At 46.3% G+C, this 25321-nt stretch overlaps 1 protein-coding gene across 1 annotated transcript; it reads right to left on the bottom strand.

Annotated features, from left to right (window-relative positions):
• Positions 1 to 530: 530 nt before the first annotated feature.
• Positions 531 to 8888, bottom strand: PRDM13 (PR/SET domain 13). The gene is made up of 4 exons (XM_058734810.1): positions 8591 to 8888; positions 6955 to 7086; positions 6533 to 6653; positions 531 to 3135 (listed from the first exon to the last, which is right to left on the bottom strand). The coding sequence occupies exons 1-4, from the start codon at positions 8732 to 8734 to the stop codon at positions 1385 to 1387; spliced, it is 2148 nt and encodes a 715-aa protein (XP_058590793.1). The 5' UTR covers positions 8735 to 8888; the 3' UTR covers positions 531 to 1384.
• Between the last annotated feature and the right edge of the window lie 16433 nt (positions 8889 to 25321).

The following is a 25321-nucleotide window of genomic DNA, read 5'->3' as shown; positions in this document are numbered from 1 at the left end:
GAAAATGGGACACACATCAACAGCACGAGATTATTGGAAAGAGTACATGGAGAAAAGAAAACTACACAGACGAGTAGATCAGCACCTCCAATAATATCAATCCTCTTTTAGCATTTGTTAAATGAAAACTAAAGTGTATGAATCATAAAAAGCACGGAGCAATTTTCCTTTGTTTGCTTCCCAAGGAAACCCCTGTCAAAATGGTACATAGCAAGAAACAGTGATTCTACAGTTCTTTTTTGATGAGGAATATGCATTTTTTCTTGAAACTCATTAGCTTCTTTCCTAAACATGAAAACTCTTAGCATAATTAACCTGATTTCAGAAAACAGTTACTTTGCCCGCTATCTGGGAGCATGTGAAGTACACATATTGGAAATAGTATATTTCCCTATTACAACACTACTTAACATTTACCTTATGAATAGTCAAAGTCTTCAAGTGTCCTGTGATTCATTTTATTATGGAGTCTTCTTGAAAATTTTTTCGAATTAAACTCTTTCTTTAAAGGATCTGCTGAAATCGCTAAGTGAAGAAACTGTCATGTGTATCTTTATTTTTATTAAAGATTGCACAAACTGGAACCAAGACCAAAATACTGAATCCACTGTACATCATTCATGGTAAAACAACATACATCACATCTGTACTCTACCAAATAAGACATTTTCTTTAAAATTATATATTGCGTGCTTTTAGATTCATGCTTTAGATATTTTACATTTGTCATTACTCTTTTATAAATAATTGCAACTTGACCAATTTGCACACCTGCTACCACTATATAGTCAATGCGGGAAGGCATAGTCTTTGACACGAGAACAGATGAAATGAAAATATTTGGATAGATGGATGGATGTCACGTCTACTGAACTTTGACTACTGTTTTGCCTATTTAGTGAAATGCTAATGTAACACACACACACACACACACACACACACACACACAACATCGTTTCAAAAGGCACAATTTCCTCCACGTTAAAGAACAATTTAAAAATACATGGCAGTTAAAATCGACGCCCTCAAGGGCGCTGTGAAGTTCACATTAATGCGATCCTAAACCTTGAGAGCAGACCTCCTGGGTGGTTCATGGGAGAGACTACCCGCGGAGTCCAAGGGTCCACAGGGACCCGACGCGCTCCGGCTACGCAAAAAGCCAGATTTCTTTGAGCCATTTCTAAACCTTAGCTCTGAATTTCACTATAGGACCTGGGACCTCTCACTGTTCCAAATCTGGCGCACAACCAAAATAAAAACGGTTTTGTCAACCGGTTCACTCTCCAGGAGCTCCTCTCTTCTCCCAAAACAGAACCACTCGCTCCTCCCCAACTTCTTATCTCCGTTCCCGCCCCCCAAATCCACCCTTTCCCGAGAAGACTCGTTATGAGTCGCGCTCGCCGCCGCCTCCAGCCTCAGGGTCGCTCTGGTCGTCCGTGAAGCAGACGTCCACATCGCTGTCGTTGTCGCTCTTGGGCTCCCCAGGCCCCGGCGGGTAGTCAGGCTCCGCGCCGGGGCCATCGCCCGCCTTGGCGAGCAGGTTTTGGCCGGGGTGGCGGGACTTGACGTGGCGCTCCAGGTCCCGGCGGCGCACCAGCACCTTGCCGCAGAACTCGCAGCGGTAGGGCGTGTTGCCCTCGGCGTGCAGCCGGATGTGCTTGTTCAGATTGCTGGGGTCGCCGAAGGGCCGCAGGCACACTTTGCACTTGAGCGGCTTGTAGCCGGTGTGCGTCCGCATGTGAATCTTGAGCCCGTACTTGCGCGAGTACAACTTGCCGCAGTAGAGACACAGGTGGCCGGTCTTGGACTTGCCGGCGCCGCCACCTACGCTGCCGCCACCCCCAGCGCCTCCCGCCGCCACGACGGCGGGTGGCAGCGTCCCCGCGTCCAGGCGGCCTCGGCTTTTCCCGGCTGCCATCTCGGACAGCTGCTGCGTGTGCATAGCGATCTCTCGGTCGATGCTAGCCAGGGAGCCGAGCTCCGCAGGGCTTAGAGCGGCAGCTGCCGCTGCTGCTGCCGCCGCCGCAGGCCCGCTGAAGTAGGAGATGGACTCCGGATACTTGAGCAGCCCGCCGAAGTGCAGTTTGAGCGGGTAATAAGCGGCGGCGGCCGGTGAGCCGTAGAGTAGCTCCCCGTTGTAGACGGTAAAAGCCGGCATGACGGCAGGTAGGTGGCTGCACTCGCCACCCGGGTAGGCTTTGAGCCCGCCCGCGTCGAGGGCCGGCAGCGCGCAGCGCTCGACGGGCAGCCCGGTCGCCGAGGGCAACTGGGCGAAACGCGCTCCCGGCAGCGCAGGCGCCGCTGGCTGGGCGCGTTCCACATGCTTGAAGGCTGACGCCTCTTCCGGGGCCCCGGGGAGCAGAGGGAAGCTGCGCAGGCCCCCCGAGCAGGGTAGGCCAGGCGGCGGCGGCGGCGGGTCCCCCGAGAGCAGGCACTTGGAATGGTGATGGTGGTGGTGCGCATGGTGGTGATGGTGGTGGCCGGCGCCGCCCGCCGCGGGGTTCTCCCCGCTTACCGGGCGTCCGCCCGCCCGGCCCCCGCCCAGCAACCTGCCTAAGGCCAAGCCGGACCCAGGCTTGCCGCCGCCCTCCTCCCGGTAGGGGTCGCCATGCGCGGCCGCAGCCGCCCTGGCCAAGCCGGCAGGCTTGAAAGCCGAGCGCACTCCGGGGTAGAAGGCCAAGCCACCGCCCCCAGCTGGGGAGCCGCCTACGATGCCGAGGAAGTGGCCGTGTCCCCGGGAGGCCCCGCTCATGTCTAGGGCGCGGTCCGGCTGCTCCTTGCTCTTCTTGGACTGCCCCCACTTGGCCGCGGGTGGCGACGTGGCCGAGGGCGCAGAGGAGGCCTCGCGCTTGATACTCTCCCGCGCTCCGCAGGCCTGGAGAGGCGGCGGGGCCTGCGAGTGGGGCCGCAGAGTGCCAGCCGGGGCGGCCGCGGCAAAGTCGGGCGCTGGGGGTTTCGGAGAGAAGGGAAGGCCATCCGCGGCCGGGGCAGCGCTTTGGCGAGCAGCGTGCTCGTGGTGCAGGTAGGTTCGGCCCCCGCCGCTGCTGAGCACGCAGTGGAAACGTAGGTGGGCCTTAAGGCTGTTGGGGTATCTAAACGTCCTCCAGCAGTACCAGCAAATGTAGCGCTCCTCCCCTGGGCGAGAAAGAGTGGGAAAGCGACCCCGTCAGAGGCGAACAAGCGAAAGAGAAAGAAAGCGCACCCAAGGCAAAGCCCAGATTTATGACCAGAGGTATGAGCAAGAGTGTTCTTGGGGCCCAGAGAGTGAGTTAGTTCGGTGGCCCCACTGTAGCAAGGACTCCGAGAAGCCCCAAATGGCCAACTTTGTCACCATCTCCATCCTCTGGGATTACTCAGAGGCCAAAGGGGTGACCTGGGCCTTTCCAACGAAGACTTCCTCCGGGCCATCCGAGCAAATCTTCCTTGGGAGGGCAGCGCTCAGGCAGGCTGGCCGGGGGAAGAAACGAGCAGAGAGAGCAGCTGTTGCTTTAAATCAAGTGTTGAGGCTGTGCTGTGCCCGGGCCCATCTGTTGGCGTTTGCAGAATAGGTGGCGTATGTCAAGGAGTTTGGATAAACTGAACAAAGACCAATCTAATGGTCGTGAGCGCCTCATTACCAGGCGAGACAATATCTTGTATGTATGGGCCATATGTAATCATTCCTTTTCATACAACAATGCCTTTTATGTCCATTACCCACCCTTCCCACTGCCTCCCAGCCTTAAACATTTTGCCTGAGGTTTCCCTGGAGCGTGACCAACTGAAGGACCACATAGGGACTATAATCTGCTATTCTTCAAAATTATTTGTATCTTTATTTCCTCTTTAACCCCATTTAATTTGATGAGGAAAAAAAGAAAACGCCCTATGTCCTTATAGTCTAAAAATTGAAGGATGATGTCGTATTATGTTCTCAGTTGTTCCACCTGGTAATTAATTAACTCCTAGAAAGCTGCACCAGTCCAGGCGTAATAATAAAGTCCTTGGAAAAGATAGTTTAGTTTTTATGAAATGAATATATAGATAGATATGATAAAGATACTCAGCTTTTAGTAAGCATACAATTCTCTACGAGGAACTATATACATGTTTTTGCTGTCAAGCCTTTTTTTGTGTTTAATATTATTAACATTAGTTGTTTTTAATTTGGCCAAGGTCTGGGAACACAATCGAGGGACACAGGTATGAAACAGATTGTGATCACATGGTGGAAGTTAATTTTCACTTTAAAACGGTCTTGTTATATCTGGACAGAAAACAGCGATCTTGCAGTTGGGTTTCTTTTTTTGGTGTTATGGTTGCTTGATAATACTGAAGAATGTCTGTGAGAAAGAAGTTAGTTGAGCCACAAGGAAGTACCCAAAGTTTGTCTTATTAAATTCAATGGAAAAATTAAATTCCCTCCCCCTTGCACACAAGCAGCTCAAACTTCTAAAGCATTACTACAAAAACAACTGAAAAAAGTTCTATATCTTCTTCCCTTCATGTGTTTTACTTTCAGCTTTGCATAAAGCAAGTAGTCCCTCTAGATAACTAAGATGCAAGGATCAGTTCGTTCCAGCTGACGCCAAGGTAGGGCAGAAAGCAGAGTGGGGGGCGAGGATTTACCTCCGAGAGCCTACCCTAATTGTTCATGGAAAACTTAAATAAAATCATTTCAGTATTTCTGTTAACTTGTATTGAACATCCCTGTAAGATAAATCTGGAAAAAAAGAAGAGACTTCCTGGGTTCTCTTGCTGGGTATGCTGATTTAATATCTTAAATAACCTCCCTTCTCCTAAGTTCAGAACCTCCCTCTCTACCCCTTTTTAAAGAAGGAATTTTCAAAGGCTGCCCTGGAATGACTCTAGTCAATCAAAAAGCCAAGTAAGCTTCCTTCCTAAAACAAAGGGTCCATACTTTCCTTAAAATTACTCTGGAATTGAAACCCACTGGAGTTACTCAATGGTGGAAGAATAGCAGCCTTCCCTACTTATTTCTTCATCTTTTCAAGAGTTAAGCAAATTCTCTGTTTCATTATGTTCCTTTTTCAATTTATTCTAACCAACTGATATGTTCTCCGGACTCTGAAATCCAAGTCATGCCAAAAGTGTCAAACACACTTCATGAGTGACTTTGCCTCCTCATCTTGGTGTAACCCTGAGGTTGCCAAGATTTCAAGTATATCAAAGGTGGGGCAGTCAGGGTTCAGAATAGCCCATGCATTCCCAAAAGGAAAATGGTGTTTATTCTGACATCTGTTCATAAGCTTAATTGGCTGAAATGAAAACACGAGGGCCACCACTCAAACAGGTTGCTTTTGTATGATTTGAGAGTGCCTAAGGAGGGGTGTTCTGTGTAGAAATGTCTGGCCCCTAAAGGTCAGCAGCTGTTGGAATTGTCCTGTAGTGGCAGATTACAGAGTTCTCCACTACAGATCTTTTATCATGCTTCTCTTTTACTGGGAGAAGTTGACAAAAGAATTTAATATAATGTAGTATAAGGAACAAGCTACTTTAGGATAATGTTTTATGAATACTGTACACACAAGTCTACCCACAAGACAGCGATACTTTGAAGTGAAGTGATTCGTCATTCTAAATAAGCTTCATTCTGTCTTATTCATGGTTTCTTAATTCCCACATTTGTATTAATTTCTTTAACCCTATTTCTAGACGGATGAGATTTGAGCAGGCAATTTGGGAGGACAGCGTGTTAAAATATTTCACAACATTCATTATATTGACTTTAAATATAACTGTGTCTTTAGGAGAAATTACAAACCTTAACAATTGACAAGGAAAAAAGAAAGTCATGGAAGCTTTGTGAATTAAAAGGGAGGTCTCAAGATCTGAACTCTTGTAGCACCACCCAGATTTTTTTTTCACAGACAGTGTTCTTCAGTGTTCTAGGGGAGGTTTGAAAATGTTCTCCTCTTTAGTTACTGCCCCTTATTTGCATAAATCCACTCTTGGCTTTGGAAGGGATCAAATAAATCTAAGAAGAAACTGGGATACAACCCAGATTCAATTTAAGTAGGGAGGGGGAAATGAATAAATACCATTTAAATGGAAGGGCTTCAGTACCTGCCAACAGACCAGCTGTAAGTACCGTAATGCTTCTAAAATCCCGTGGAAATACATTACTGTCCTTCAAACCAGTGAAGAGAAGCCCTTCCACCTTCTAAAAACGTTCCAGGTTTGAGTTATGCTTTTTGGAGCTCATGATGTGATTAATAATATGTTAAGGTTTCTTTATGGATTCTTAATTGAGTAAATAATTGTCTCTGGGTATGCAATAGGAAAGGATAGCCCCCATGTTCATAAAGTATTTTTTCGGTGTCGTCGCGAGCCAGATTATTGTCGCTATTGTCATTTACTGTTGATTGTAAGGTGGTAGTGGTGACGTCGTCTCTCTGCTCACACAGACAGGGAGCATGAATTCAGTTTTACATAGCTCGAGAGAAAGGCCCTGGGGTCGCGTCCAAAGAACGGAGAAGGGCTGGACTCTCACCCACCCGCGCTGGCCCGGAGGCCCTCTCGGACTCGGTACCTTTCTCGTCGTGCGTCGGAGTTGCAATTGTGGGGATGTCGAACCACTGAGCCAAGGAGTTGGAATACCACACGGTCAGCTCCTCCCCTGGCTGGACGTCTCGAAGAGCTCGGTAGAAGATCTGGGACACAAGGAACGGGACAGCTTGCTGTCATTTCCCTGGGTAATCGGTCTAAAAGCAACTAAAAGGAAAGGTTCAAATCCCCGCTCTGACGCTGTGTGACCCTGAAAAAACTATTGAACCTCTCTGAACCTCACTTCCCTCATTCTTCAAACGGGGGAAATAATAGTGTATGCCTTAGAGGGTTGTTGAGACGTTTAAATGAAACCTCCAGCTAAAGCGCTTTGTTCTTAATATTGATGGCCACCTCAGTAACGGTTAGGTAGGTAGAATTGGCAGTGGTGGGGGAAGCCCACAGTACCTGTCCTCCGGGTAAGTCTGCAATAGCTTCGAGAGTCTGTTCCTGGGGGTTCCTGGCTGCCCGGATTAACCCTATCCATTCCAGAGGGGAGCCCCCCGACTCGTCCACCAGCTCCCCTCTCACCATGCGCACCTGCAACACAAGCAGTGGTCGTTCTTCCTCGCGCCACGGCCAGGCCCACAATCCAGAGGGAAAGTTTATCCAACACCCCACCCGACTCTGAAAAATGGTTGCGTTCGCTTTGGCCAGACCTCTGTGGGCTGCTGGGAGGAAGGTAATTCCTAGGACCCTTGCTTAAGGAAGGGAGGAAGACAGGAGGCTGGCTACTGTAACAGTCCCCTCTCTCGTCCCACCTTGGCAACACCAAGAGCGAAAGCATCCTCCGTGAGAGGCTGGGGGGTGGTCTTGTACCAAGATGTCCCGCACCCCCGCCCCCGCTCAGTTCCTATTCTTGCGGTTCTGAGAGCGGTCGTTAATATAAGAGAGACGTCAGCCCCAGAACCCAGAGTTTCCTTCACCTCCCTCTCGTGCCTCCCCAGGCTCACTGCACAGCGCCAAGATGCGGAGGTGCCTAGGAGTCCGGCAGCGAAAGTGTGTGAACCAACAACGCGGCCGCAGCATGGCCGGCTATTTAAAAGCAATTAAAGCGCGTGTAAAGAAGACTTTAGACCGCGGGGAAGAGGGTGATCGCGTAGGGAGTCACATGCGGGTCCCGCTGGCCCTGCGCGGGAGCAATTTCTTACAAGAAAGCTCAAGGCAGCGACTAGGCAAAGCTAAGGTCCTCTCCCCCCCTCCCCCACCACCCCCCACCGGACTCTTGCCTTTTTTTCCCGGTAGCTGTTGGAGAACCTTTGCCGGCTGGGACGCCTCAGGGCGGAAGGGAGCCTTTAAAACCCGACTCTGCTCGGGGGTCTATACGAAGTTCGGAGAGTTAGAACTGGCGGGTCGGCCCCGACGCCTCCCAGTTGCGACCCTGGATTCTCAAAGCCTGGCTGCGGACCCGGTGCCCCAGGCGGGTGGGCACTCCTCGCCCTCAGTCGGGGCCCCAAGGGGAGCCACTACCTGGATCACTCGCCCTCCATCTACCCCAAACCCCCAGCAGACATCCGCGGGGGTGGGGATGGGGGTACGTGCTAAGAACTGAGAGTTTCCGAAAGATTGTTTTTTTCGGAGCACATGAGATTAAATTATTTTAAGGCAAATTTAAGCCTTAAATTAGCGCGTTGAAGGGAAGAAGGTAAGAAAAGTCTTCAACGCCCTGCGCGCTGTGTAACAGAGAAAGGGCGCATTTGCGGGGAGACCCGGCTCCCCCCCTCAACACACACACGCCTCTCCGAACGAGACTCGGGAGCTTCAGGGAAACCGCGGATTCTGAGTGGTCCCCTCACGTAAACAGCCCCATGCACCCCGCCCCGGCGCTGTCCCCTCTCAGCCACGTCCTTTCCCCACAGCTCGGCCCACGTCCAGCTCTCAGTTAATGCGACTTGCGAGGAGTTACTGGAGTCCCCGGGCCACCTGGCAGCATTGGCAGGTAACGACTCAATCGCCCCTTTCCTCCGCTTGCCCTATCTACCACTGCCAGGGCCAGGGCAAAGGGAGGCGAATGGCTGGAGGCGGAGGTCGGAATGGCTAATACCTTTTTCTTGGGCCCGGGTTCCCTGCGGTCTGACAGGTACTTGCCCAGCTTGAAGGTTCCAGGCACGGGCCCCAGGCGCAGACCGGCCGGGATGCAGCAGTCGGCGCTCACGCTCGTGGCCGGAGCGCGGGCTGTTCCGTGCATTGCTGCCGCCGCCGCCGCCAGGCAGGAGCGTGGGCGCGCTGGGTGCAGCACAGGGCTCGGGTGACAGAGCCCGAGCGGCGCTCGAGCCAGAGAGCCGCACCCCGACGTGCGTCCTCCGCCCGCGCAGTGACGCGGGCGGGCATGCACTGCGCCTTTTCAATCAGGGCGGGCGCCTTTTGGCACCGCGAGCGCAAGGGCGCGGAGTTTGGTGAGAGAGTTGCTCTGCGCAGCAGCTGCAGAGTCCCACCCGAGAGGGTCACATGGAGTAGTTCCCTCAGCCCTCTGCATAATCGAGGCCTCTGAATGGCTGGCGCACAATGGTCCAGGCGACCTTCCCATTCCTAAAAATCCAATTTGTCAAGGGCGAAGAAAAGGCGCTGGTGAATCAAAGGTCCGGCGGGACCATTAATCCTCAGCATGGGGTATTGTCCTCGAGACAGTTACGATATTTTAAGTGACAAATCCACTGTATAATTTCTCCATAAATTTTACTTCCTTTTATTGTTCTCCGACAAACCAGTTTTGGGAAATAAGTGACTACTTTAAGTCTACTTGGCTGATTCCTTTGAGCCTTGGTCTACTTCAAAGATTTTTAATTCTCTCCCCTTGGCTTTATTGTAAAGGAGATTAAACAAAGAGATGGGGACTGTTTGGAGGACTTGTTAACTTCTATTGATTTCTGGCGTGTGCCATACAGAAATTAGGCAGGTACTTGATGGGAAAACACCAGAAAATACCTACACTTTTTAAATAACGACCATATTACCATTTCAGGGGATTGGGTCCAGGCCAGTCGTCTATTTAGAACCGCTTTTTCGTTCCTTCTGTCCAGTTTCGCCCCGAAATATGAAGCGTCCCGACTAGTTTTGGTAGACGTAGGAAGTTGTACACCACCGTCCTCGGGTGCACCCCGGACCCGCACTTTCTCTAGGAAAGGGAAGCGGCCTCGGGGCCCTCGCTTTGCCGTCAATCCTGTGCCTTGTCCTCACCAGAGGGTTGAAGAGGGATGCTCAAGACTGGGTCTTTCTTATCAGGTCCCCCTCACATGCCAACCGACCGACTCAAGCCCGGATTTGCTTTTACATTTTAAAACGGGAGGGAATCCTTGGGGCTAACTTTAAAAAGGAAAAAAAAAAAAAAAAGAGGCAGTCTATCAAAGGTTGCGGGAAAGAGGATGAGGCGGGCATTAGCAACACCTGCCTTTAGCCCAACTCATGAACTAGGAGAACGCGCGTGCTCCGGAATGTTAAACCAGAGTACCAGAGTGCTCCTCAGTCTTTTTTCTTTTTTTTTTTTTAAGGGAAGTCTCTGATTTGTGCGGAGACAGTTCTTTTCATAACATAGCGGAGTGACTGAGCTCCTCAGATGTTTGTGACAATTCTGCCTGCGCCTGCCACGCGCTGCCCATCCTGGGCGCCGCTCCCCAAATCCTATGGACCAGGATGCGGGCCATCGCGGTATTCCAGGAGAGGCCCGAGAGGCGGTGGTTTTCCGGCCTGTGTTGGAAGCCCAAACACCGTACACTCGAGCGGAGGACTCCCAACAGCCACTACACCGAATTCTCCACCCGTCTCTGCCCGCGGAAGGTGTGGTTCTGAGGTCCCTGGCAGAGGTGACTGTGGTTAACAACGGCGGCCCGACGCAAGGTGGCGACACCTGTAACTCAGCGGTTTGTCCCACCAGGCCCTCAAGAAAGCCCCGTAGCAGCCCTCGACGGAGACCTGCGTTGGCCGTACTGGACACTGTCAGGAAACTTGGGGTCCTTCAGTCTGTGCTCTGGCATTCAAGACTCAGGGAGACTTCGGTGAACCACTTCAGAACCTCATTCTTCTAATCCATAACATGGGAATGATGATGTACTCAGCTTCCACTCCGCAGTTCACTGGGGTGTGTTACGAAAGGTAACAGCAGTGATCTGTGGGTAGAGCGAATGGCGCTCCAAAACTCGAGGTTATAGGATAACGGGGGATCCAGGCCCGATCAAGGGTCTCAGGTCTAAGCATCTCGAGTCAAACGGTGCGGCGACACATGGACGGCGGGTCTCAGGGCTAACTCCAAAGCCTGTGTAGGCGCGGCTGCTGAGGCGGAGAACAGAGACAGACACCTGGCAGGTCCTCACGGCCGCACGCTGCGGCCCCTCTGGCCGCGCAGCCACGCCGTGACCAGAACCACTTCCTGAGGGAGCTACCACCGATCTTTCCTCTTAATCCTCCAATTGCCCCTCTTAGGGCTTCGACGGCTGCCGGCGAGGGAGAGGGAGCCTTTGATCAGGCGGCCCATGAATGGCAAAAGCCGGGGGAGGGGAGGAGGAGAGGAAGCCGCTCCGAAGTCGAGGGCAATAAATTTAAGCCATGAACATGTCCCTCTAACCTCTGGCCTGGCGATTCCGGGATGACACCCAGTTTAAATTACCAGCACCATGAGCGGGAAGGGGCGAGCTCCGGGCCTGGGTTCGGGGCTCCTCCCCGGCCCTCCTTAATGAGTGAAAAAGCGTGAACGACACGCGAACAATTTTATCAATAGGACCATGTAAAGGCCGACTGTGAGGAAAGTTATTTATTAATATAGCCAATTGTGGCTGGTTCCCAGCCCCTCGAGAAGAAAGGGACTGCGCCAGAGGCATTCACACCAGCTCGCCGAGTTTTATTCTGTCCTGTGGCTCAGAGTTGAAGTTCCCCAAGTGAAATAAATTGTCCACAAAGGAGGAAAGGAACACATTTTCTTTTATTTTTTCTCCCCTAAAAAGCAAGGGTGAAACCAATCTAATGTGCCCAGTGGAGCAAGATGGGCCGTGAAAGGCTGGGTGTTAAAAGTAAAAGCGGGCTGTGCAGCAAATGGGATGGAAAATTAAATGAAATTAAATAGCTTGAACGGCCGTATTGTCCCTTATTAAAAAGACACATTAATTACATGGTCTCAGCCTTATTCAAAGACAATGTTGAGACTCAATCAAAACATTCCACTCGGCTTTTTTATGGACTTAAAATGGGCGTCCAGGGGCCCCGTTAAGGAGAAATCCCCCCTGTACCGAGGTGCGGGGCGAGGCGGGTTTGGGGGCGGCCCTGCTCGCTGCCCACCGCGGAACTGCACGGGCACCACTCCCGCCCCGTAACAGGTTGCCCCTAACGAGGCCTGGGTGCTGCGAGCCAGCCGGAGCTGCTGGCTGCGGAGAGCTAGTAGCTCCGCTCCCGGCGCTGCTCCAGACCCGGCAGCGTTAGGGGGGCGGTCCCCGCGCGCGCAGCGCAGCGTCCGAGTGCGGGGCTGGAAATGCTGCCGGCGCCGAGCACGTGTGACCCGGCTGGGCTCCGCCTAGAAAAACGGGCCCCGCGGGCCGTAGGTGCCGAGTTGAGCGGCTCCTTCCGGAATATCCTTCTGCAGAGCTGCGGATCGCCGGGGCGCAGAGCCCTTGGGCTTCGGGTCCCCGGGGGACGAGGGGGGTGGGGAGGGCCGAGTTGGCTGCATCCGGAGACCCTGTGTCTTGAGGACCCGCGTGTTTGAGGAGTCACCAACCCCACCCCCCTCCAACCGCGGCAGAGTATCGAACCCCAGGATGGAGGGAGCTGCGCGAGGTCAGGGATCGCTGGCGAAGACGCAGGGGAGGGAGCGAGACTCGGCGGAGTTGGGGCCTGAGGTGACCAGGGCCGCGCCCCCCGAGGGTGTCCGCCCCGGCCAGGACGGCGGGTCAGCGCGGACCAGCTGCGCGGCCCCCGAGGCGCGGGTGGGACATTAAGGCCGGGTCTGAATAGGGCGGCGGCGACGGGCTCTGGGAACGCCACCAGATGACACGCAGGCGACGGGGCCATTTTCCCCTTAATTGCGAGGCCGGTGGGTGCGCCGCGGCCGGTAGGCTCCAAACGTGCGGCCAGGACGCAGCCCGGACGCTGCTGGTGGGTTTTGTGGTGCCTTTTTTGTTGTTTTTTAAGTCCCTCATTGGAAGCGGCTCAATAAAAGTATTCAGAGTGCCTCTCAAGTTGCCTTTTAACCGGAGTTCCCCCAACTTATTTCTTGGTTCTTTCGGTTGACATGGTGCAAAGAAAAGTCAGCGAGCGTGTTGCTGAATTGCAATGTCTCGGGGCACCTCCACATTCAACGCTCCTCTGCCGGCCGCTGCCGAATGAGCCCGCACTCAATTCGATTTTCCTTGCTGTTGGGCACATTTAGGAGAGCCTCTATTTGTGAAGTTCATTTCTAGGCAAATGTATTCAAGAGCTGATGGGAATGAATAGGACCGTGTGTCAGCCGCCCCTAATTGGGATTAAAGCACTTAGGAGCATATGCAGAGAGTGACAGAAATTCTCAGGTTGCATTGTGCTCAGACTTCCACCCGCTTGGACACTCCTCCTCCAGGGGAGATTTATAAAGCTTGCAGGGAGAAACTGAGGAAAGAAAAGCAAAACGGAACAGAACCGGGCTAATGGCTCACGATGGGGCTGTGGTTCAGCAAGTGGTGGTGACAGCTTCTGAGAAAAGATGCTGGGGGATAATTGAACGGAGGCGGGGGAGCTGGTCTGAACTCTTTAATCAGAAAGGCGGGGTGTTAAAAGGCGAAATAAAGATGTTCTTGAGATTCCCAGACGGGTTTTTTTTTTTTTCCTTTCCTCCCCCCCCCCCCCCCCTTCTTGAAGAGTTTGGCTTTCTTCGTCTTTATCTCTGCCTCCCATCCCCACCCCTAAAGAACATACCCTCTCTTGGGGCAATCACGAGAACAATTTGGTATTTGAATTAGAAAAAAAAAAAGAAGTCAAAAGAAACAAAAGTATGGGGTTGTTTTTATGTTAAAGAGAACGTCACACTCAAATCAGTCAATGAAAATATTTCCTGATGTGTGAAAGTGTATGTGAAATATATACCCCCTATGATAAAACACAAGCAGAATGATAAGTATTCACCTAAGTTCAGACTGTGTATGTAGATATATGGTCTCTTGTAAATCTTCACTATGAAGTGGCTGTTGGCTTTCTGAGCTGAAAGTACAAGGCCTTATAGAAGCTAGAAATTAGCCTGGAGCTCAGGCTGAGACAATTGTCTATGCAGAGAGCAGTGACAACTTCTTTCAGCCCCTGAGAGCAGAGAAGCCAGAAATGACAGATGAATACTGAACAAAAGAACGGTGAGGGAGAGAACAGATATTTCCAAAATTATCTAGGTTTCCTTGTTTATCTCTTAATTTGTTGAAATACACCTGGAAACATTGGTTCCCTGGAGGGGTGAGAGACTCCCGGTGTCTAAGCTTGGGATGGGCAGAGAATTTTTACTGCATACCTTTTGCTGTTGTTTTGGATTTGATAACATAAGAATGAATTTCCAATTAAAGTTACTCTGGAGATTTAATTCACTTTAAAAACATGCATGGGGCAAAGGAAAAAGAGGAAAAAAAGAAAAGGAAGGTGATGTGTGGATCTGAAGAAAACGTAATAGTGGCTTTCGTACTAGATCTCTACTCAGAGTTAAACTCCCAAATCCAGTTATCTCTAGTGATACCTGTTGACACCACCCAATCCAGGTCCCCACCCGCCTACCTGAGCCCTGGTGGGAAGATAGGTTCTCCAACTTCTACAAAGGAGGTTCTGGGCAGAGAAGATGATCACGTGACAGAGAGACAGTGATGAGCCAAACATTTTTTCTCTCTTTCAGTTCCTCAACAGACCTAAAAACCTTCCTCTTCAGGCTGTTCCACCTCGTGAAGAAAGAGTTTTTAAATCTGTGTTTAGGAGGCACAGAATTTTCCTTCAACCAATGACCCAGTTTTCAACTCTTGCAGAAGGTGGTACATAATGGGAGGAAGCTGTCCTGGCAGGTACCTTTATTGCCCCTAAGACAACCTGTGAGCAAAGGAAATTCATTGTATGGTCATTATGATAGCAATAGGAAACAATAAAAATATCCAGCTTATGTCAGAACTAAAACCAAATTCAGATTCATAACCAACATCTCTGAATAACAGTTAAGTTCACTAGTAGTATACCGTGTATTCACCTAATATCACCACCAATTATGTATTATCTGATTTAAAGTCCAATGCCAGGGCACCTGGGTGGCTTAGTCGGTTGAGTGTCCAGCTTTTGATTTCAGCTCAGGTCATGATCTCACGGTCAGTGAGATAGGGCTCCTCCGGGGGCTCCATGCTGACAGTGTAGAACTTGCTTGGAATTCTCTCTCTCCCTCTCTCTCTGTTTCTCCCTTACCTGCTGGTGTGCGTGCACAAATGCTCTCTCTCTCTCTCCCTCCCCATCTCTCAAAATAAACAAATAAATAAATAAAACTTTTAAAAATGCGATGCCATCACTCATGTTATTCATGTCCGTAACTAAATGATGATACATTATAGTTTCCTGAAAGTATGTTTGAATTTTATATATCTTCATTTTATAGTAGGAGTTCACTCTTCTATTCAGATAGCCTTCCAAATACATGCATAATCAAAACATAAAAATTAGGTAAGATTACAAAAGATGAATCTTTATGCGCATGCACACTATTTTTCTTTCTTAATCAGGTTTATTGAAATATAATTCATATACCATACAATTCAATCATTTAAAAGGTACAGTTCAGTTTCTTTAAGTTATATTCATAGGGTTGTACAACAATCAACACAATCCAATCTTAGAGCATTTTCATCCCTTCTCCCCAAAAGAAAGCCCATAACCATTAGCTATCACTCTCCATTTGTTCCCAAATTTTCCAGGTCTAAGCAACCCCCCAATGTACTTTCTGTCTGCAAAGGTTTGCTTATTTTGCACATTTCATATAAAAGGAGCCACACAGTATGTGGCCTATTATGACTGGATTCTTTCTTAGCATAATTTTTTAAGGTTCAGCCATGTTATAGCACGTACCAGTATGTTCCTTTTCATGGATGAATAATATTCTATGGTAGAGATACATCACATTTTACTTACCCATTCATCAGTAGATAGGCCTTTGGGTTGTTTCTTCTTCTTTGCTACTATGTATAATGCCATTATGAATATTTGCATACAAGTTTTTGTGTGTATATGTTTTAGTTCTTTTGCATATATACCGATGAGTGGGATTGCTGGATCATATAACTCTATGTTTAATTTTTTTGAGTAACTATCAAACCGTTTTCCAAAGCAGCTGCACAATTTTACAGTCCTACCAGCAGCACATGCATGTTCTAGTTCCTCCATATCCTTCAACATGTTTCATTATTTGTCTTTTTAAATTATGTCCAGCCTGGCAGGGGTGAAGTGGTACCTCATTGTAGTTTTGATTTGCATTTCCCTAAGGACTAACTGAATACTGCTCAAGCATCCTTTTATGTGCATCTTGCCATTTGTATATCTTCTTTGGAGAACTATTTATTCAAATTCTTTGCCCAGTTTTTTTTTTTTAATTTTTTTTTTAACGTTTATTTATTTTTGAGACAGAGAGAGACAGAGCATGAACGGGGGAAGGTCAGAGAGAGGGAGACACAGAATCTGAAACAGGCTCCAGGCTCTGAGCTGTCAGCACAGAGCCCGACGCGGGGTCGAACTCACGGACCGCGAGATCATGACCTGAGCCGAAGTCGGCCGCTTAACCGACTGAGCCACCCAGGCGCCCCCTTTGCCCAGTTTTTAATTGGGTGATTTGTCTTTTAATTTTTGAGCAGCATACATTTGTTATCATTTTTTAAATACCCAACACAAAACAGATTGTTAGGTTTGATCATCATAATGACACTACGAAGTAGATTTCATTACCTTTTACAATGAGAAATGTTCAGAAGTTAAGACGCTTGCTTAGGGTCCCATGATAAATAATAGATATAAAATTCTTCCCACGCCCTTCTTTTTTTTGTTGTTTATTTAATTTTGAGAGAGAGAGAGAGAAAGCTCAAGTGGGGGAGGGGCAGAGAGACAGAGAATCCCAAGCAGCCTTCACACTGTCAGTGCAGAGCCTGATGTGGGGCTCAAACCCATGAACCATGAGACCATGACCTGAGCCCAAGCTGGACGCTTAACCAACTGAGCCATCCAGAAGCCCCTCTTCCCACATCTGAATTCAAAGCCCAGGCCATTTTCACTTGACCACGCTGCATTCAGAAGGTTTAATGTCTCTGTTGTCCTCTATGAGGATCATTAAGTGATCATGGAATGTCCCAGTGGTTGAGAGTGGGCCCTGGAGTCAGACCGCCTGGATTCATATCTTGTCTCTGAGACTTATTGGCCATATGACCTTGAACAAGGGTAACATTTTTATTCTTCAATATCCTCTTCTGTAAAAATGCGGAATAGGGTGCCTGGGTGGCGCAGTCGGTTAAGCGTCCGACTTCAGCCAGGTCACGATCTCGCGGTCCGTGAGTTCGAGCCCCGCGTCGGGCTCTGGGCTGATGGCTCGGAGCCTGGAGCCTGTTTCCGATTCTGTGTCTCCCTCTCTCTCTGCCCCTCCCCCGTTCATGCTCTGTCTCTCTCTGTCCCAAAAATAAATAAAAAACGTTGAAAAAAAAAAATTTAAAAAAAAAAAAAGCTTTAAAAAAAAAAAAAAAAAAAAAAGAAAAAAAAATGCGGAATAAAAAGACCTACATCACAGAGTTGTTGAGGAAATTATGAGATGTTGATGCAAAGTGCTTGACATAGCACTTAGGGCATGGGATATATTCAGAAATGCACTCAGTAATAATTAATAATTATTAGTTATTAATATTAGTGGTTAATTATTAATAATGGTTATTAATATTTTTATGATAATACTTATGCTACCACTTTTTGGGCCCTATAAGGCACTATGTATCCCAAGGCTGGAAATTGTACATCACATAGTAAATGAAGTAGGACTTCTTGACACCAGAAGCCACTTAGTCACATAAGATACACTTGTGTGTACCTCAGGGCAACAAATAATTGATGAGGCAAGCCTTGCTTGATAGACATAATCCAGCTAATAAACGAAGAAGGAGTTTAAAAATACAAATGTTATTGTTTGGCGGCACTTAGTGAAATAATCGATACAGGTAATCATCATCATTGATAGGTAGCATCCCAAAGAGCAAGTCAACTACATATTTTGTGCCTCTGAATGAAGTATGCAGCACTGCCTATGAAACAGTTGTGCCAAAACAAGCAAGCAAACAAACAAAATTAAACCTGAATCTGTTGCTCTGATAATAGGAAATAGGACAGACGAACTTGATAAACAATCCATAGGCATACAACCAGAACGAATGAATGAATGAATGACACAGTAAATATCTGTGGAACCCTCTACTGAACAAATGACCTGTTTTTATACCTAACAAATAGGTTGCAAGTTCAGGGAAGAGAAGGAGGAGGAACCAGAATATTCAAAGAGACTTAAAGGATGTGGTGGTTTTAAAATATGTCCATAGATTCTTTGAACCTGGGTGTGGGTCACATTTAGGGAGCTGTTTGTAACAAATAGAGTATAGCAGAAGTGACAGTGTGTGATTTTTGAAACTAAGCCATAAAAGACATTGCAGATTCCTCCTTGATTATCTCTAGAACTAGATATTTAAGAAATATCTATGACTATATATTTAAGGATACTAGGAATTAATATTAATTTTGAGTGGAATAATTGTAGTATGTTCATTTTTATATCCATATTTTTCAAAGGTACATGCTAAAATATTTACAGATTAAATGTGAAGTCTGAGATGTGCTTAAAATGATTCTAAGATGGGATGCAGTGGGTACACTGCACTATTAAGCGCTATTGACATTTTGGACTGGATGAGTCTTTGTTGTGGGAGATGTCCTGTGCATTACAAGATATTTAGCAGCATCCCTGGGCTCTATCCACTAGGTACCGGTAGTATCCCTCCTCTAACTATGACAGCTGATATTGTCAAATTCTTTAGGGGGGCAAAATCACCCCCAATTGAGAGCCACTGGATATAGGTGAAATAAAATTGACCATAAACTGATAATTGTTTAATTCAAGTGACTGGTACATGGAGGTTCATTATACTCTTCTCTCTACTTTCTATGTGTTGGAAAACTTCCAAAATAAAACGTTATTTAAAAAGAGGATTTTTAAAAAATACAGTAGGAGAGAAGAGATCTGGAGCAGGTGGTGGGTATGTATACCTTGACAATATTCCACTGAAATCTGTGGGGAAAAAAATAGGTTCTTTGGTTCCATGATCTTATAAGAAGTTATAGCAGAGATGAGTCAGAGAGAATGTGCTGAGCTGTAGAGTCTCCAATCTAAAAGGCCATCTGGAATTCTTACATCCATAGGGATGCCCCAACAGGCCCAAGGAACCCACAGGTAGGTCCAAAGCTGTCACAATCAAAACTATGAATCCTGTGGCATTGAATAAAACTCTTCTTCCTCTTCTTAATTGGAACAGAAACCACCAAATGTGGTCTGTGCTTAAGTCAAGTATAAAAAGCTTAAATTCATTTTATTTATATAAATACCTTCCTTTTTTATTTCTTTTTTTATATAAAATTATTGTTAAATTGGTTTCCATACAACACCCAGTGCTCATCCCAACAGGTGCCCTCCTCAATGCCCATCACCCACCCTCCCCTCCCACCCCTCATCAACCCTCAGTTTATTCTCAGTTGTTTTTTTTTAATAAAATTTTTTTTAACGTTTATTCATTTTTTTGATTAGAGACAGATCGTGAGTGGGGGAGGGGCAGAGAGAGAGGGAGACACAGAATCTGAAGCAGGCTCCAGGCTCTGAACTGACAGCACAGAGCCCGACGTGGGGCTCGAACTCCCGGACCGTGAGATCATGACCTGAACCGAAGTCGGACGCCCAACCGACTGAGCCACCCAGGCGCCCCTATTCTCAGTTTTTAAGAGTCTCTTATGATTTGGCTCTCTCACTCTCTAACTTTTTTTTCCTTCCCCTCCCCCACAGTCTTCTGTTAAGTTTCTCAGGTTCCAAATAAGAGTGAAAACATACAGTATCTGTCTTTCTCCATATGATTTATTTCACTTAGCATAACACTCTCCAGTCCATCCACGTTGCTACAAAAGGCCATATTTCATTCTTTCTCATTGCCAAGTAGTATTCCAATAGCCAAGAAATTCCAATTTCTTTATCCATTCATCAGTTGATGGACATTTAGGCTCTTTCCATAATTTGGCTGTTGTTGAAAGTGCTGCTATAAACATTGAGGTACAAGTGCCCCTATGCATCAGCACTCCTGACGAATACCTTCTTTTTAAAAAATCAGTGGTGGAGGTTATTCTACATTCATTTTTTACCCTTGCAGTCTTGCATTTCTGTTTTTGAAACCAAAAGGAAAGATAGAAGGCAGTGGGGACAGGATAAGTCCTCTGCATTACTACTGAGTTTGAGATACTGCACCCCTAATTTGATGTCCCGAGACACTTGTGCATCAGTGGCAATTCTTATGTATTATGGGTTGAATTGTATACCTCCCAAATTCATATGTTGAAATCTTAATCCCAAGTACCTCAGAATGTGACCTTATTTAGAGATAGAGACTTCCCTACCAAAGAGGTAATCAAGTTAAAATGAGGTCATTAGGATGGGCCCTAACCCAATATGACTGGCATCGTTACAAGAAGAGGAAATTTGGACATAGATATGAATGTAGGGAAAACATGAACATGAGGATGGCCATCTACAAGCCTAGGAGAGGCCTACAATGGATCCTTCCTTAGATCCAAGGTTGTTCAGAAGAAACCAACTCTGCCAACACTTTGTGAGGCAATACATTTCTGTTGCTTAAGCATCTAGTTTGTGGTACTTTGTTAAGGCACCCTAGCAAACTAATCCAGGTACTAACATCAGAAACCCTCTTTTAAAGGTTGAATCAGAAAAAGATATTAGGTGGTTCTGATTCTAAGCAAATGGCAGAAAGACTGACTTGGAGGCTACACACCCTTCCAGAAAACTGCCTACACTAGACCACAGGTGGCTCCCCTGGAGATACCACAGCCACCGCACAGGACACAGACTCCACTGATTGCATTGCCAACTCTGAGCATGGACCTCTGCCACTGCTCAGGAAATTTGATATCTCTGCTACTACCATCATAAAAATGAATTCCACACAGGCATTTGTTTTTTCATATTACTTAATTCCAAATCAAAGTCTTGAGTTGTAGCATCTGATTTAAAGCATAAGCCACATTGCTATGTCCTGGATGCAAAAAGAAACATGAGAAAGTGAGCTTCTGACTTACAAACAGGCGAAAGATAAATCCACAAGGTAGGTAGTTAATAGTTGAAGGTATAAAGTGGTCAGTTGAAGGGTCTTCATAGATTCTTGTGGCAAAAAAACAAAAACAAAAACAAAAACAAACCATGATATAATTTCTCCACATTGCCTCAGTCACTGTAGCGAAGTCTTCTGTTTACTTCCCGCCTATCCATTCTCCCAATTCTCTAACAGAACCCTGACTACATTACATTACAGCTGTTTACAATGCTCTGGAACAAAGACTGTGTGTTCCAGCCTCTTTGTAACTAGATGTGGTTGGGTAAGTTCTGGTTAATATGATTTAAGCAGAATGTTTTCTGAAGCTAAGAAGACAACTTAGGCCCCTTTTGCTTTTTATCATGTCTGAATGCAGACACAATGGCTGGTACTACAGAAGCCATCTTGGTCCATGAAACACTTCCTGTATATGGAAGCCGTGGGCTGAGGATGCGAAAACAGAAAGATACAAGGAAGCAGGATACCAGATGACTTCATGGAACCACCGCACCAACCCTGGCTTACCTATGTCTAGACTTCTTTCAGGTAAAAATAAACCTGGTGTCTTTGGACTGCTATTTTGAGTATGAGGGTCTTATTTCTCACAGCTAAAAGCAATTCCTAAGTAGTACTACTAACAGATGGAAGATATTGCTTTGTCTCCTTTTCGGCTTTGGCTTTGTTTGTATGTTATCAATAAATTGACTTTTTAGATTTCCTTACAATTTATGTTAATTTTTATATTGGGGAGGTTTATACACAAATAAACCTTTTAAATTGAGATACCACCAATTTTATTTTATCTAAAATACTTGGAGAATTAAAACAAAATTTCAAGTTATTACTAAAACAGGAATCATTCTCCTGAAAACTACCATTTAATTTAATTTTTATTTGTATTTATTTATTTTGAGAGAGTGAAAGCACGAGCAGGGGAGGGGAAGAGAGAGAGGGGGACAGAGGATTTGAAGCAGGCTCTGAGCTGACAGCAGAAAGCCCATTTGTAGCTCAAACTCATGAACTACAAGATCATGACCTGAGCCAAAGTGGATGCTTAACCGAATGAGCCACCTAGGAGCCCTGATTTTTTTTTTTTTTTTTTTAATAAAGATGTCCTTGGGGGGCACCTGGGTGGCTCAATCAGTTAAGTGGCTGACTTTGGCTCAGGTCATGATCTCATAGTCCGTGAGCTCAAGCCCCACATTGGTCTCTGTGCTGACAGCTCAGAGCCTGGAGCCTTCTTCAAATTCTGTGTCTTCCTCTCTCTCTGCCCCTCCCTGCTCACACTGTCTGTCTCTCTCTCTCTCTCAAAAATAATGAATAATAAGTGGCTGACTTTGGCTCAGGTCATGATCTCATGGTCCGTGAGCTCAACCCCCACATTGGTCTCTGTGCTGACAGCTCAGAGCCTGGAGCCTTCTTCAAATTCTGTGTCTTCCTCTCTCTCTGCCCCTCCCTGCTCACACTGTCTGTCTCTCTCTCTCTCAAAAATAATGAATAAATATTTAAAAATAAATAAATAAAGATGTCCTTGCAAATGACATCAGATAAAGCGTTATTATCAAAAATCTATAAATAACTTACCAAACAAATAATCCAGTGAAGAAACGGGAAGTAAACATGAATAGGCACTTTTCCAAAGAAGACATCCAAATGGCTAACACATACATGAAAAGATGTTCAACATCGCTCATCATCAGGTAAATACAAATCAAAACTACACTGAGGAGCACCTGGGTGGCTCAGTCGGTTGAATGTCCAACTTGGGCTCAGGTCATGAATTCACAGTTCATGAGTTTGAGCCTTGTGTCGGGCTCTGTGCTGACAGCTCAGGGCCTGGAGCCTGCTTCAGATTCTGTGTCCCTCTCTCTCTCTGCCCCTCCCCCACTCATGCTCTATCTGTCTCTCTCTCTCTCAAGAATAAATAAAACGTTTTTAAAAATTAAAAAATAAATAAAAATAACAAAGCAGATAAAACTACATTGATATACCACCTCACACCAGACAAAGTGGCTAAAATTAACAACTCAGGAAACAACAGATGTTGGCAAGGATGTGTAGAAAGGGTAAACTTCTTGCACTGTTGGTGGGAATGTAAACTGGTATAGCCACTCTGGAAAACAGTAAAGAGGGTCCTCAAAAAATTAAAAATAGAATTACCCTATGACCCAGCAATAGCACTACTAGGAATCTATCCAAAGGATACAGGAGTGCTGAGTCATAGGGGCACATGTACCCCAATGTTTATAGCAGCACTTTCAACAATAGCCAAATTATGGAAAGAGCCTAAATGTCCATCAACTGATGAATGGATAAAGAAGATGTGGTTTACATATACACTGGAATACTACTCAGTGATGAAAAAGAATGAAATCTTGCCATTTGCAACAACATGGATGGAACTGGAGAGTATTATGCTAAGTGAAATAAGTCAGTCAAAGAACGACAAATATCATATGATTTCATTCATATTGAGAAACAAAACAGAAGACCAGGGTGGAAGTGAAGGAAAAAAAACAATTACAGAGAGAGAGGGAGGCAAACCATAAGAGACTCTTAAATACAGAGAACAAACTGAGGGGAGGCAGGGAGTGGGGAAAATGGGTGATGTGCATTGGGATGAGCACTGGGTGTTGTATGTAAGTGATGAATCATGGGAATCTACTCCCGAAGCCAAGAGTACACTGTATACACTATATGTTAGCTAACTTGACAATAAATTATGTAAAAAAAGAAAGAAAGAAAGAAAGAAAGAAAGAAAGAAAGAAAGAAAGAAAGAAAGAAAAAGACATTCTTTGAATCCAGTACAACACTGCTGTGTGTTCATGGATTTCTGGTCTGTGGTCTAAGTTGTAGACATTATCAGTTGACCCAAGGTTTAAGTATATTTTAGTAGAGTAGCTCTTAATAAAAATGCATTAAATTATTCACATAGCGGGGCACCTGGGTGGCTCAGTCGGTTAAGCCGCCGACTTCGGCTCAGGTCATGATCTCGCGGTCCATGAGTTCAGGCCCCGCGTCGGGCTCTGTGCTGACAGCTCGGAGCCTGGAGCCTGTTTCGAATTCTGTGTCTCCCTCTCTCTGACCCTCCCCCGTTCATGCTCTGTCTCTCTCTGTCTCAAAAATAAATAAATGTTAAAAAAAAAATATTCACATAGCATCTATCTTCTTCAGTTTCTTATTTTTCATAACTGATGAACTTAGTATTCCTAATATTAAACAACTATGTGACATTTTATTCTTCTCAGGGAAAAGTAACAAATGCAAAACTGTGTTAAGTGCAGGAAGAAAAAAGAGGTTCCCATCACTAAACATGAAGGAGACACTCTTACTGGTTTCCAAGATCAAACCAAAGGCCATAACAATATGGTCTTCAATTTTAGCACTGGTGGTGACAACAGAGGGCTTTATTTAATTTCAGCTGCTTAATTTTAAGTCATGTCGATAGTGGAGTTGAGAGAAAGGAATAATAAAAAAGAACTGGGTAGAGAGAAAGAGGTAATACAGGGGCAAGAGAGAGGAAAAGGAAGAGAAGAGAAGTAAGATGCTGTTAGAATTCTTTACAACTGAACAACAGAGAAAGATGGAATGATTTGTGGATTAGCATGATTGCAAGCATTGGGGAGAGAATCCAGATACTACTGGGACAGTATCTGGATTCAAGACTTCATAAGGAAAAATATAATTCAGCAAACTGTGTTCTCTTCTCTGATGACTTAACAGACATTTCAGTGCCAACCAGCCACAAAAAAAGAGTGGTTTAACAAATGAGCAGTAATTAGAAGCTACTTACTCCATTCTTACCCCAGAGGAGGAAGGACATGTGTTTTTAGGATACGTAGCCAAGTAATTGATTAAGTTGACAGGTTGAAGACAAGTTTCTGGTTCTTTTTAAATACCAACTTGACTTTTGTTTTTACAACCCAGTGATGCTGGGTAAAATAAGATCAATAGAGAATAAATCAGGACAAAGCTTTGTTACTTTGCACAATAAAAACATTTAGGAATATGTTTCATTTCTTTCCTGTACCTGATTCTGTTGCCTTCATCCATACTTGAATTCAGTTTTAGATAATTAACTTATTAATTTTATTTTTTTTTAACTTTTTTTTTTTCAATGTTTTTTATTTATTTTTGGGACAGAGAGAGACAGAGCATGAACGGGGGAGGGGCAGAGAGAGGGAGACACAGAGTCGGAAACAGGCTCCAGGCTCCGAGCCATCAGCCCAGAGCCTGACGCGGGGCTCGAACTCACGGACCGCGAGATCGTGACCTGGCTGAAGTCGGACGCTTAACCGACTGCGCCACCCAGGCGCCCCTATTAATTTTAAAATATATAACAAATTGTACATAGTAAAAGTTTTATCCTGCCAACTTGATTTTTGTTTGTTTTGTTTGTTTTGGGTTTTTTTAAAATATCTCACTCAGTCACA

Source organism: Neofelis nebulosa, chromosome 6 (genome assembly GCF_028018385.1).
Source record: "Neofelis nebulosa isolate mNeoNeb1 chromosome 6, mNeoNeb1.pri, whole genome shotgun sequence".
Classification (NCBI taxonomy): domain Eukaryota; kingdom Metazoa; phylum Chordata; class Mammalia; order Carnivora; family Felidae; genus Neofelis; species Neofelis nebulosa.
Note: the sequence above shows the minus strand (reverse complement) of the source record. Positions and strands in the feature narration are given on the sequence as shown.